Consider the following 15,191-nt stretch of genomic DNA (forward strand, 5'->3'; position numbering starts at 1 on the left):
CCAATCAGTACTAGACAATATCTGTGAGTCAGATGCGCTGGATAGTGATTTAACCTGTTCACTAAGTTTCCTTTATCTTGTTAGAACTTTGCTGAAAGTTGTTTTTTGTCCTGGTTTACAGGCCGTACCCCGACTATTTACAAGGGAGCAGACAACATTTTGTGCTGAAAGATTTTTCTTTCTCTCAGCAGACGACCGATTCCGTTGCCAAATTACCGGCGCCTCTTACCCCGAGAAACCGGTCTGCGATGGCAGACACAGCATCGAGTTTAGATGATTTTCGAAAACTGACACGTTTTCTTTATTTTGGCAATGGAAATAATCTGTACAAAGCTGGCGGGGCAGAATTTCAGACATCGTTGACATCAGAGTCGGACAAAGCCAGAATCGTTCATGAGTTGCTTGCAGCCGAGAAAGGTGAGCAAATGGTGGAAGAAATTTCAAAGTTTCTTAATACTAATAAATTGGGAACAAGTCGCGGTCCAGCTCTGTTCGCCCTGGCCATTTGTGCACGCCATGCAGACCAAACGCACAAAACAAAGCAAGCGGCGATGAAAGTGTTCGTCTCTGCCTGCAACAGCTCTGCCGATCTGTTCACTTTCATTTCTTATGCAGTCAGTGTGAAAGATACAAAGAAAGGGTGGGGCAGGTCACTGAAGACAGGTGTTCAACGTTGGTTTGACAATAGGGATGCAATGACACTGGCCAAGATCATCACACAACAGAAGACGGGGTGTGGCTGGAGTTACGTGGATCTTCTCAGGCTGACACACATCTTGCCAAAGACAGAAGGTCAGTTCATGGGCAGGGATGAGAGGTTTTGGAGAAAGAAGGAATTATTTATTTAATTTAATTTAATTTAATTTATTTATTTTATTTTTTATTAATTTTTTTCTTCTCAAGGCCTGACTAAGCGCGTTGGGTTACGCTGCTGGTCAGGCATCTGCTTGGCAGATGTGGTGTAGCATATATGGATTTGTCTGAACGCAGTGACGCCTCCTTGAGCTACTGATACTGATACTGAAGGAATTAAAACAACAACAACATAAAACAAAACAAAACAAAACCAACCAAACAAACAAACTTGTGATGTGAAATACACTCAGTGCATAGCAGACAAGGAAGAGAGAACCATTTTGTGAAAGAGACTGAATGTGGTAACTGCTTTCAGAGGGGGAGGGTAGGGGGAGAGAGGTCCACTGAGGAATGGAATAGATGTATTTGTTCCAGTCCAAGTGAAAATGGTATTACTATTTGTCAGGCATCAGTGGACAAGGAGTAATTTCAAGCTCAACACACACACCCACACACACACACACACATAGGCATGCGCTCATGCATATTTGGGCTTGTACGCATTCACATGTGGTCATGTGCAGATGTGTGGACACACACATACATTCACATACACACACATTAACATGCACATACACACTTAAACATTTAAGTAAACACAGGCCTACAGATGGACTGCCTTGAGATTCATGCATTTGTATAGTGTATACGTGTGTGTGTGTGTGTGTGTGTGTGTGTGTGTATGGATACATATAACATCTAACCATCGTGAAACTTTAGAAACTCATGGGCACACAAGAAAAAATTCATTTCATGTCTTTTTTCATTCATATTTTTCTTTTCAGTAATTTTTTTTCTTGTCTTTAACCTTCCATACTTTGATAGCTTTATACATATATGTATATGTATATCTATCTGTCTGCCTATCTAATTATCTATCAATAGATAGCTACCTGGTAGATAGATACCTGGTACACAGTGGTAGATATAAGATATGCATATATATATGTATATATATATATATATATATAGATATATATATATATAGAGAGAGAGAGAGAGAGAGAGATGTATATCATATGTATATATATTTTGTTCATTGTCCATTTTCTGAGTTGAATGAGACTTTTTTTCCTCTGGTTTGTCAGGCATCTCCCTCACCCTCCTTTCCCACAGCTTCTGATAATGTAAAAAATGTAAAAGAAAAAGAAAAAAAACAAAACAATACAGAGATAACAGACATATGCATCTTGGGTACGCAGTCACTACCCCATGGCCAACTGAAAAAACAAACCAAAAAATGTTTTAGGTGAAAATTACCTGGTTTGTATAGGTCTGAAAAAGAATAGTGTGTGTATATGTGTGTTTGGGTGTGTGTGTGTGTGCGCATGTGTGTGTGTATATGTGTGCGCATGTGCATGTGTGTGTGTGTGTGTGTGTGTGTGCGGACAGGTGCCAAGATGATTGCCAAGTACCTGATCAAGGGGCTGAAGGCGGCGAAGGAGGAGTACGGCGGGGAGAAGACGAGCAGCGACATGCAGGCGGCCCTGGCTTACCTGGGCGCTGTGGAGCAGCTGAAGGGCGTGACGGACAAGGACATGGCGGCCGGCATGGTGGAGCAGCACCAGCTCCACCTCCAGCAGGTGGTGGCTAGGCTGCAGCAGATCCGGGAGGTGAGCTGTGTGCTGTGCTGGGAGTTACGTCCCTTTTGTAGTGGAGTGTTGGCCTGGTGGTAGCTGCGTCAGCCTAGGAAGCAGTGTGATGTAAAATGATATGTAATTACATGCAGTGGAGTGATGGTCTAGAGGTAGTGGTCACGTGTCAGCCTAGGAAGTGATACAATATAAAATGATATGTAATTACATACAGTGGAGTGATGGCCTAGAGGAAACATGTCCACCTAGAAAGCAAGAGAATCTGAGCGCGCTGGTTTTGAATCCCACAGTCGCCAGTATATTCTCCCTCCATCCTCCACTAGACCTTGAGTAGTGGTCTGGATGCTAGTCGTTCGGATGAGTAAACCGAGGTCCTGTGTGCAGCAAGAACCCATGGCAACAAAAGGGTTGTCCATGTCAAAATTCTGTAGAAAAATCCACTTTGATAGGAAAGCAAATAAAATTGCAGGCAGAAAAAGAAAAGATAAAAAGGTGGTGCTCTCAGTGTAGCGATGTGCTCTCCCTTGGGAGAGCAGCCCAAATTTCACACAGAGAAATCTGTTGTGACAAAAAGAGTAATGCATTACAATTCAATATAATTATTAAAGTATGAAACGGAGAAACCAGAAAAGATGGTTGAACAAAAACAACAACAACGCTAACGTATCAAAACATCAGAATAGACTGAAACTCATTCCACAAGCAGATTGGGTTTGTTGGTTGGCTGGTTGCTTGCTTTTTGGTGGTGGTTGTTTAAAGAAAATATTTTTTAATCCTTTGTTTGCTGACAAGTATACATATCACTTAAACTCACTCCGGATGAAGGGCACTCATCGAGGCCTACACAAATTTGCGCAATGACATTATAAGCTAAGAATATCTTAACTGACCTTTCCACTTTCCACTGCAACCAATAAATGCAGAGTGTGTTGCTGTGCTCGCGAGCAGGAGAGTTATTTTCGCGGTGACTGGTTCACATGAACAGTGCATGTCAACAACAACGTATGACCCAGTTTCTTCTCAGTCACAAGGTAGATACCAACAGAATTAGAAGATCATGGCTTTATAATGTTCTGAATTTAATCTGTTTCAGACTCTGGGTGCTTTTTTGACTCACTTGTGTAAACAAAGTGAGTCTATGTTTTAACCTGGTGTTCGGTTGTGTGTGTGTGTGTGTGTGTGTGTGTGTGTGTGTGTGTGGTAAACTTTAACATTGACATTTTCTCTGCAAATACTTTGTCAGTTGACACCAAATTAGGCATAAAAATAGGAAAAATTGAGTTCTTTCCAGTCATCTTGTTTAAAACAATATTGCACCTCTGGGATGGGCACAAAAAAAATGAAAAATGAAGCCTAATTATATGCAAACTGCATTTACTGTTACATTTATATTTTTTGTATTCTCTAAACTTGGCACTTTGATCTGATATTCTGACCCAACAACAAGAGCAGTCAGTATTATCATTTTTTGTTCAAACAGGAACTTCTTTTGCTAAGCATGGAAGTTTTAATTATTTTGCAAACGTTTTGGTGCAGATAGTATAAAAGAGAAATTACTCTGTAATTAATGCTAGGGGAGTTAATTTGCTTTAAGCTGATCTTTCTCATCTTAAACATTACATTTTGAAATTACACACGATACATAAAAAGCTTGGATTTTTTTTAAAGTGTATCACAAGTGAGTCTTGAAGGCCTTGCCTTTCTTGTCTTGATTGGTTTACAAATCATCTGTGTGCAAATTTAAAACCAAAAATATGGATACTTTCATCATCTCACTGTATGATAGCATAAGGAGGGTGGAAGTTGTATATTTTGTCCCCAACTAACTCTTTATGTTACTGATCAGTTTGGAAGTTTTCAACTCATAAATTCTAGCAGTTGTTTTTTTTTAAGGTTTTATTTCTTACCAATACAAATGTGTGCAAATTATGCAACAAATGGATACAGTGTATGAAAGATACTTTTCATGTAGACATCTATTGAGCGGATGAATTTGATCTGTCACTTTGTGTACTGTGCAGCGAAGGAGCAGAGTATAGAGGACATACTTTTATGTGGATGTCTATGGAACAGGTGTATTTCATCTTTGGCTTGTGTATTGACTTGTGCAGCAGAATGGCAGAGTATATCAAAGAAACAGTATAGTTTACATAAATTTTGTGTGAGCGTCTGTGGAGCAGGTGAATTTGATCTTTGGCATGTGTAGTGTGCAGTGAAGGGGCGCTGTATATTAAAACATACATTTTATATAGACATGTTAATCTCTTGAGTAGTTGAATTTGTCCAATAAAGGGCGCTGTATATTAGACATATGTTTGAAATAGATGTCAAGGGGCACAGTATATTAAACAAACATTATATTAAACATACATTTTATGTAGATGTCTTTGGAACAGATGAATTCGATCTTTGGCAAGTGTATTGTGCAACAAGAGGGCGCTGGATATTGAATTAACAGTATATTAACTAGTTCTTCACACCACTGAAGTGACTCAGTAGCAGTGCAGGATCTTCTCTGGTGTGTGGCCTCCTGGCGACCTAACATCAATGGTTCCCTGTGGACTGCCAATGGTGGAACTGTGACGGACAAACCCGGGTGTGACAGTGTATGGGGGAATCTAAATGAGCGGCGTGGGAGTAATGCCACTGAAATGGTGCAGATGATGGGGCAGCAAAAAAACAAAAAAACAAAAAAAAACTAGTTCTTCACATCTACAACTCCTCTGGACCAGCACTACATGAGGCCACTGCAGTACAAAATAGGGTGCTTCACTGAATGGCGAATATCAACAGAATTGTTGATTTAGTCAGTCAAACAAAGCTTCATTTTCATGCTTCTGTAATCTGAAAACCGTTCAGCTTCGAACACTAACTGTACGAAGCAGGAATAAGATGAAATTAGATTAGTGTGTCGGTACGAGAATACTTGTACCTGGTCCACAGGGCACAAGTTATCTTGCACCTGGAGTAGAACAAGTTGAACTTAAAAATCCTTTTTTTTTTTTACACGTCTGTGGACCAGGTGCTGGTGGCTCTAGTGAAGCAGATGACCCTGCAGGAACTGTTGGACAGCATGGGGCGACTGGCCGGGTACCACTGTCTGGAGCCCACCTTCCACGCCGTCTCCGACATCACTCAGCGGATCTGTGACCCTCAGGCCCTGCAGGATGAGCAGTAAGGCTGGATTTCACTCTTCCTCCTTCCTCCCAACCCTCCCCGCCCCCGCCCACCTCTTTCCCCAAAATGTGTGTTTGATAATCTTTTCACATCTACCCTAAAGTTTATTACTATACTGAATTAAGAAGAGAAAGAAAAGAAAGAAATAAAGGGCACAGAAAAGATGAAGGAAGAAAAAAAAACAAAAAAACAAAACAAACAAAAAGAAAAAACAGAAGGAAAAAAACAAAACAAAACAAAACAAATACCAAAAAAACCCAACAAAAACAAACCCAACAAAAACTTATGCTATCAAGGGAGTGAATCTGCGTCAGCTTGCCGTCATGAGTAGTTTCCCTTTGTACAACAATTTTACTGAATTGCCCTGTTGGTGGGTTTTGTCAGGTTTGTAAGGCACAAAGTATACACCACTGGGAATCGGTATATTGAGAAAAGATTCCTTAAAACATGTTTTGGGGCTAGGAATTAGTGGCAAAGGGGATTTCAAGTGAACTGCCCAGCCTCAACTTGAAATTGCTACACAGCAGTCATTCCAGGACAACCATTCAACCCAACCAAAATGTTAACTCCTTCAAGAAAAAGAAACAGTATTGTTGAGGTTTGAAGGTGCTTTGGATCATAAGACAGTTCTCTGAAGAAAAAAAAAAATCTTCCAAAAAAAATTCATACTGAACACCTTCAGATTGTGGAATGCACTAAATTCAGTGCTGGAAATATATATATATATATATATATATATATATATATATATATATATATATTACAATCCAAGAAAGAGTCAGAGTGAAAATGACAACAACAAAAAGGAAATGAAGAAGAAGAAAAAGAACGGATACTCCAGGATAGTGTTGTTTCTGTGAGGGTCTGTGTTTATCTCTGTGTGTTGATGCATGTGTGTAGTGTGTGTGTTTGTGTGCTCATGCGTGGAAGACATTCACTTCAGTATTTGGTATCAGTTGGACATGATTGTGGGATCAGTTTTGATATTTGTGAACAAAGCTGTGGAAAAGCACTGATCCTGCTGTCCAAATTTCATGATTAAATATGTTGCAACAAGAAAGGTAAACTATGTGTTACCTAGTATTGCCTTATTTATATTTGTTTAGTATTACTTGAAGTTGAACTCCACTTATGCTGGTTCCTAGCCTTGAAGCAAACGGAGGAGGGTTGGACGAGGGGTTTGCGACCTCTCTCTGTTTTTGAAAAATTACTGCTACAAAAACGCCATTACTTGATTTTCTTTTTTGTCTCATTTTCATTTGCATGTTTTCATATCTGAAAATTGTCAATACAAAGAGTGTCGCTTTTTTTTTTTTACCTCCTGCCAGTATCTCTCCTATATCAGTGCTGATTGGGTTGAGGACGTTTGAAAACGGAGCGATGACCATGAAGTGGACGAGGAACAACAGTGTTGTGGAAGCCTTGAACTCGGCTTTTGACATTGCGCTGAGGGTAAGTTGCCATTCCTTTGTCCTCTCTCTCTCTTCTCTCTGTCTTTTTGTCTCTGTCAGTCTCTGTTTTGCTCTCTTCTTTCTCTTGTTCTCTGGTGTGTGTGCATTGCGCGTGTGAGTGTGTGAAACATTTATAGGGATTTATAAATATCCATATCATCATCATCATTGGAGAAAGGCATGCCCCCCCCCCAAGCCCCCCCCCCCCAACCCCCCCCCACCAAAAAAAAAAATCTTGTGTTGCCTGCAAATGGAAGCTGTTCATGACTTTAACGTTTTTGACATTAACATGTTTTTGGAGGGTATGAGACAGACAGATATTTAAGACTCTGATCTGATTTGCTCAGAAGGAAAGAAGAAGAAAAAAGATTGATGATAATTCTTTTCACAATACTTAGCATATGGTTGCTCATTGGTTCTTCAGATCAAATTGTCAGATCATTGATACCATATACCATTAATACTCATATGGCTGTGCACACAGCATTGTGTCATCCAAGAAGCACTGCTTTCTCTCTGTCAGTGTCTGGATTTGTTAAATTCTAGTCACAGAGCCTTACGTCACCTGTCAGAAGTATTATCAAACATGCTGACTCAGCTGCATATTGGTTCTTGACAGTGTAATGTCAGATCAGACGTATTTCCCATATTTCAAACATTTATATGGCTGTCTGCCCACTCTTCCCAGCACAGTGCCAGATCAGTTATAACTTATACCAGACTTTTTTTTTTCCATGTAGTATACACAGACATTTATAAAGTTGTATGTGCATCCTTCATATTATATCAGTATTACTTGACATGTTCTCTATGTACCAAACATTCATATAGCTGTTCAGCTCACCTTCACGTTACATCAGTAATGCCACACATACTCCGTGTTTTCTCCTCCTTCATTAGACCTTGAGTGGTGGTCTGAACACTAGGCATTCGGATGAGATGATAAAGGTCCCATGTGTAGCATGCATTCAGTGCATGTGAAAGAACCCGTTGCAAATAAAGTGTTTTTCTTGGCAAAATTCTGTTGAAAAATCCACTTAAATAGGAAAACAAATACACTTGCATATAAAGAACAACAACCAAAGAACAAAAAAAACCCCAAACCACCCCCACCCCACAAAAAAACCCAAACAACCAACCCAACATACCAAAAAAAAAAAAAAACAAACCCAAAAAGGGGAGCACTGCATAGTAGTGACACACACTCTCACAGGGGAGAGCAACCTGAATTTCACACAGGGAAATCTGTTGTGATATATTACGATGCAATGCAATGCAATGCAATGCAATGTAGAGCAGTGCAGGGCAGTCCAGTCCTATCCTATCCTATCCTATCCTATCCTATCCTGTACACTACACTACACTACACTAAAAATACAGTACATTGCAGTCCAATACATTCCAGTACAATGCAGTGCGATGCAAAACAACGCAATATTCTCCACAAGCACCAGACATTTATACAGCTGTCAATGTTCCCGTCCTGGCCCCAGCACAACGTGAAGCCGACCAACAAGCGCTACCTGGTGGCGGTGAACATCAACCAGCAGTTCCTCAGCTGCTGGGTCCACGGGGCCAAAGTGCTGACCCCCATCATTGCGGCCGCCGGCCTGGCCATGGTGCTGGCCCATACGGAGGAGAGCCCTGAACTGGTGTTCTTTGACACGGCCGTCCACCCCCTGCCCCTCACCAACAAGATGCAGATGCCCGAGATCTGCGACTCCATCATGCAGATGGTCACCAGGGTGAGTGATGTTGAGTTCTGATGGGTTTTTTTTTTTTTTTTTTTTTTTTTTGTCGTTTCGAGTAATGCAGATTGTGTGTGTGTGTGTGTGTGTGTGTGTGTGTGTGTGTGTGTGTGTGTGATGCAGATAAAAAAAATCAGCTCTGTGTGTGAGTGTGTGTGTGATGGAGATTGAGAAAAAAAATTGTTTTTTAGAGGTGCAGAATTCTGATTTTTTTTTTTTTTTTTTTTTTTCTTTTTCTAAAACACCATCGTAGATACGAATTCTGGATTCAGTCACTGAAATGCTTTATGGGGGTGGGGAGGGGGGGGGAACACTTTCAGACAGAGTGATAACTTTGGTGTGTGCTGCTGAATCCAGAATGATGATGATAATAACAATAATAATTACACAGATTGATGCTTACACATAAAAGTTAGACATGCATAAGCATACATGCATCAAGTACAGTATAATTACCTGCTAAAGTGTGACGGGAGTGAGCTGTCTGTTTTCAGGAGCATGAGAGCAAAAGAATAGGCGACATGGTCGCTCCACTGAGATGGGCCACTTCGGAGCAGAAGGTGTATGACGCCATCATCATCATGACGGATTTCCGCCACCCCCGCGCTTTCACGGACTTCCCCAAGGCCTTCAGAGAATACAAGGAAGCCAAGGGCGTGCCAGATGCCAAGTAAGATAAGATAAGAATAACTTTATTATCTCCAACTGGAGAAATTTGGCCAGGTGCATTATCACAACATAGACAAGTAAACAACATGGGGACCATAACTGTAAAAGTCAACAACAGCTTTTACGAATATTACGAAGATACAAATGTAAAAAAAATCACATATACCGTTTCATACATACATCCACACACTGCAGGTAATAACTAGTATTCTTGATGTAAAAACAGAAAGAATTAAGAAACATTATTTGAATATAATTATAAACATAGCCTACTATACTGCACATTGATTATAATAGACAGATAAGATAAGAATAACGATAAATTGCGGAAAACCGCAACCAGATAATCAGCACACACCCACACACACCCACCCCCCACCCACCACACACACGCGGATTACTTGATTAATCAAGAGTAATAAACATATGCTCTCAAGTAAAAGCATTTCACATATTCGCTTTTAAAAACATGAAGTAAGAAACAAGAAGTTGTTTGTATTGATATTTTTGTGTGGTAGTAGTTAACGTGGTGCTTAAAAATTTTATTAATTTTTTATTCTGCATGTTCTACTGTATTTGTGGGTTGCTGCTGTCATATCTACTTTATGTACAAGCGGATTTTTATATGAATGACTGATTTTACCCTGCCATATATTCAGCCGATGTGTGCTTGCTGGTTCCATTCTTGTTCCCACAACTCTCTAGATACTGACATGTGGATTGCTGGATCTTTAACCTATTCAACCCTGGGGAGTTTAGAGCTTTGGCAGGATTCCTTGCCATGTTAACTCTCTCGGGACGATGGAACGAACGTTCCTGACATAAAGCGCGGTTCTGAACGATGGAATGCGACAGCAGTTTTGACAATTAAAATTTTTTCCACGTTTTCCTCATGAAGTAGCATAACAATTGCAGCTACACTGGGCATTGCAAACTTGTCAAGGGTTAAAGGGAAAGCTTCATCTTGAGATTCTGTAACAACACGCTCGCCAGCGAGCAGCTGACTTCGGCATCCCACATGACAAGTTATTCTGCATACGTATCAAAAATGGCGTTGCAGGCGATATAATGGAAATTTTTGGAGCAAAATAGGTCATGACAGCTGCTTTTTTACTGCTGCTGGAGTGATTGAAATACTTCCAACTTAACGTTCCGACATCTACGAGGACGATGAAGATGCTGAATAAAGTATCTGCAGTGAAGAAAGCTACCAGTAAGAAGGTGCTGACAGTGACTCCAGATTCGGAGGGCAGTGAAGCGGGAGGGAGGAGGGCTTACACACGATGAGAGGGGAGGGGTCAGTGGGTCAAGTACAGCGTGTTTCTTTCAGTTACTTTATGTTTTGTATTTTTAGTGATTTTTTTTTCCCTAGCCCTAACAAATGGGCCGTCTGTAGGGAAAAGCAAGGGAGAAAACTATCCGTGCCAAGTGAGTTAATGCAGAAAATGTTCTGTTTTTCGTCCACATTACGTGTAGACACATTCAGGAATACTGTAGAAGTTAGTTCCTTTTCCTTGCGGTCCATGCCTATATGTTGGAACGTGAAATCTAGTTATATTGAGACAAATTTTGATGCCAGAGCAGTGCTCAGGCGCAGGGCTCAGTAAGTTGATATGAAGACTTGGTCTGCTGCCTGTGTATTTGTATTTGTATTTCTTTTTATCACAAACAGATTTCTCTGTGTGAAATTCGGGCTGCTCTCCCCAGGGAGAGCGCGTCGCTACACTACAGCGCCACCCCTTTTTTTTTTTTGTATTTTTTCCTGCGTGTAGTTTTATTTGTTTTTCCTGCCGAAGTGGATTTTTCTAAAGAATCTTGCCAGGAGCAACCCTTTTGTAGCCGTGGGTTCTTTTACGTGTGTTAAGTGCATGCTGCACACGGGACCTCGGTTTATCGTCTCATCTGAATGACTAGCGTCCAGACCACCACTCAAGGTCTAGTGGAGAGGGGAGAAAATATCGGCGGCTGGGCCGTGATTTGAACCAGCCCGCTCAGATTCTCTCGCTTCCTAGGCAGACGCGTTACCTCTAGGTCATCACTCCATGTGTATTCACGTGAAGGGGGTTCAGGCACTAGCAGGGCTGCACAACTGTTGACCTGGAAGATGGAGAAGTCTCCACATGTAACTAACAGCTAGGATTCAAACATAAAACCCTCAGTTTGAAAGTCAGCGCTTCAGCCACTGTACTGTGTGACACCCATCTAGCTCCATGGATGAAAAGACAATTAGTGTCTGTCATGGGATTGTTCTTGTTAACCATTTCATCGAGTAGTTGAAGTCTGACATTTTGTCAACTGGAATGCAGTGAGTCCGCTTACAGAAGCATGGGTAACACAGTGACTTGGTTTTCACAAGTAAGGTCTGCATTCCTAACCCATCAGTCATCTTTTACTTTGTTGATTTCTTTGTACATTGTTTGACACAAGCATATGCATCTCTATGAACGTGTGTTGAGCAGACTCTGCTGTAGTTTGTATTCAAAGAGAGAACAAGAGAGGCAAGGCCTTCAAGATATGTCACTTGTGATACACTTAAAAAAAAAAATCTAATCGTTAAAATGTGTTCTGAATTTTTTATTATAAAGCTTTGCGTTAAAAAAAGAAAAAAAAAAAGTCCTAACCAGATTTGAATTAAGTCCCCTAGCATTAATTACAGAGTAATTTCCCTTTTTTACTATCTGCACCAAAACGTTTGCAAAATAAATAAAACTTCCATGCTTAGCAAATGAAGTTCCTGTTTGAACAAAAAATGATAATAATGACTGCTCTTGTTGTTGGGTCAGAATATCAGATCAAAGTGCCAAGTTTAGAGAATACAAAAAATATAAATATAACAGTAAATGCAGTTTGCATATAATTAGGCTTTTTTTTTTTTTTTGGTGCCCATCCCAGAGGTGCAATATTGTTTTAAACAAGATTACTGGAAAGAACTGAATTTTTCCTATTTTTATGCTAATTTGGTGTCACTGACAAAGCATTTGCAGAGAAAATGTCAATGTTAAAGTTTACCACGGACACACAGACACACGAACACACACACACACACACACACACACTGAGCCGAACACCGGGTTAAAACATAGACTCACTTTGCTTACACAAGTGAGTCAAAAACCAAGAAGTGTATGTGAAAAGGCGTTGTGAGGATAAAGAGTTTGATTTGGAAGGACTAAGTAGTATTTTGATACCTTTTTAGGGTATTCTACTCTGCTTCTTTTTACGTCCTCCCCCGCATAGATTGTGTGCATAATGCATACATGCATGTAAGTTATTGCTATGTTTCTCTCTCTCTCCCCTGTTTGCACACAGTGTGCATGCATTCTGCATGTGTGCATTCTGTGCGATCTTGTGTGTGTGAGTGTGTGTGACTGTGTGTGTGTGTGTGTGTGCACTCAAATGTGTTCATCTGTATGTGTGTGAGTGTGTGTGCATTCAGTGTACGCATGTTGAGTATGCTCCTCTTGTGTATGTGTGTGTGTTTCGTGTGCTCCTTGTGTGTTTGTGTGTGTGTGTGTGTGTGTTTGATGTGCTCCTTGTGTGTGTGTGTGTGTGTGTGTGTGTTTGATGTGCTCCTCTTGTGTATGTGTGTGTATTTGGTGTGCTCTTTGTGTGTGTGTGTGTGTGTGTGTGTGTGTGTGTGTGTGTTTGGTGTGCTCCTCTTGTGTATGTGTGTGTGTTTGGTGTGCTCCTCATGTGTGTGTGTGTGTGTGTTTGGTGTGCTCCTGTTTGTGTGTGTGTGTGTGTGTGTTTGGTGTGCTCCTTTTGTGTGTGTGTGTGTGTTTGTGTGCTCCTCTTGTGTGTGTGTGTGTGTGTGTGTGTGTGTTTGGTGTGCTCCTCTTGTGTGTGTGTGTGTGTGTGTGTGTTTGGTGTGCTCCTCTTGTGTATGTGTGTGTGTATTTGATGTGCTCCTCTTGTGTGTGTGTGTGTGTTTGGTGTGCTCCTTTTGTGTATGGTGGGAATGTGTGCATTCATTGAGATGCTCGTGTGTATGTGTGTGTGTGCATTTGGTGTTTGTGAGTATGTGTGGGCATTCTGTGTGCTCCTGTGTGAAAATGTGTGCCATCTCTGTGTGTGCGTGCATGGGCATTCTGTGTACTTTTGTCTCTGTGTGTGTGTGTGTGTGTGTGTGTATGCGCATGCTCAGCATCCTGTGTATGGATTTTGTGTGAGTGTGTGCGCAACATGCTGAGTGCTCCTCTGTGTGTGTGTGTGTTACGCGCACATTCTGTGTGTATGTAAGTGCACATTCTGTACACTGCTGCGTGTGTATGTGTACATTTCTGCACATCAATGTGGGTCATGTGATGAGGAAAAAAAAACATGTGTTTGTCACCAGGTTGGTAATGTGTGGACTGACGGCCAACCATGTACAGTTTGCCAGCAGCGAGGAGCCAGGTATACTGGACATTGCAGGGTTCGACGCCACAGTTCCAGACCTCATTCAGCACTTTGTCACCAACAGTCTGTAACCGCCGGCCCCCGAGGGATAGGAAGGGGGCATTGAGTGATTTGCCAGCGACGTGTCATGTCGTGTCGACACGGTTGAGGTAGAGCATGACTGTTGTTGACGGTGTTGTTAAAACGTCTTTTGAGAGTGAGCTTGAATTTTCTTTTAGAGTATTTGCATTGTCGTGGGTGGGTTGAGTGAAAACCATCTTTAAACTGTTCCAAGTTTGGGTGGTTTCTTTTCTTCTTTTTTCTTGTTTTTTTTTTGTTTTTGTTTTTCAAACATTGAAGTTTGAACAAGACTGGGTAAGTTTCCATCCAATTCAAAAGCCACTGTTGTCTCTGTTGTCAGGGTTGGTCACAAGAACGTGGAGTGAAAATGACAAAGAACAACAATAACAGCAAAGGAGGAAGTATTATACAAAAGAAATGCATCAGTAGTCATTTCTGTTATTTATTATTTTTTTTAACATATGCATGAGGAAATGTGAACAATGGTCCGTACTCACATAATCTAGTCTTTAATTTCAGCTGCAGAGACTTTTTCTTTTTTTCATTGTTATAGTTTCAGTTTCAGTTTCAGTAGCTCAAGGAGGCGTCACTGCGTTCGGACAAATCCATATACGCTACACCATATCTGCCAAGCAGATGCCTGACCAGCAGCGTAATCCAACGCGCTTAGTCAGGCCTTGAGAAAAAAAAAGAAGACAAAACAGTGATGATATGATTATCAGGCATTTGCTTTCACATGTGAATAGAGATAGATTCTTTTTTTCTCAGTTTCCAACGTCATGAAGATGTAAAAAAAAATTAGTTTCAGTTCTGTTCCAAAGGACATACTTTTTGTGTGAATTTGTTATTTTAAATCAAGTATGAAGGTTTATTTGTACAATGAGAAAATGCATGTAGAAAAAAGTTTGTTTTTTTTCGTTTTGTTTTATATTTTTCGTTTTGTTTTATTTTTACTTCCGACATTTCATTGTCAACGGTAGCAACCTTGACTGCTAGAGCGTTTAAGGTCACCACTGATTCATGATTCAGAGACGGCCATGCAGGGTTCTTGCCATGCCTGGGAAGGTGCTTTGTGTTTCTTGCACTGAGATGGAGTATTGGATGACTTGTACAGTAGATGATCTTTTTTCCCCCCATGGTCTGCTCTCCACTATTGCTGACATGGCTTCTGGGTACCCTGCACAATTCCGTTTGTTGTTTCACTGATGCTCCTTTTGTTCCAGCCTGACCATTTTGGC

The 15,191-nt window shown here is 40.8% G+C and overlaps 1 protein-coding gene across 1 annotated transcript in view; it reads left to right on the forward strand.

Annotated features, from left to right (window-relative positions):
• The first annotated feature begins 7 nt into the window (after positions 1-7).
• The window catches only part of LOC143276127 (RNA-binding protein RO60-like), a 15,692-nt gene continuing 508 nt past the window's right edge, over positions 8-15,191 (forward strand). The window contains exons 1-7 of the mRNA XM_076580536.1: positions 8-792; positions 2,248-2,468; positions 5,473-5,624; positions 6,956-7,079; positions 8,572-8,823; positions 9,321-9,496; positions 13,832-15,191. The exon at positions 13,832-15,191 is cut by the window's right edge and continues 508 nt beyond it. Coding sequence (XP_076436651.1) covers positions 249-792; positions 2,248-2,468; positions 5,473-5,624; positions 6,956-7,079; positions 8,572-8,823; positions 9,321-9,496; positions 13,832-13,964 — 1,602 coding nt within the window. The 5' untranslated portion in view covers positions 8-248 and the 3' untranslated portion in view covers positions 13,965-15,191. The remainder of the gene's footprint in view (positions 793-2,247; positions 2,469-5,472; positions 5,625-6,955; positions 7,080-8,571; positions 8,824-9,320; positions 9,497-13,831) is intronic.

Source organism: Babylonia areolata, chromosome 31, assembly GCF_041734735.1.
Source record: "Babylonia areolata isolate BAREFJ2019XMU chromosome 31, ASM4173473v1, whole genome shotgun sequence".
Classification (NCBI taxonomy): Eukaryota; Metazoa; Mollusca; class Gastropoda; order Neogastropoda; family Buccinidae; genus Babylonia; species Babylonia areolata.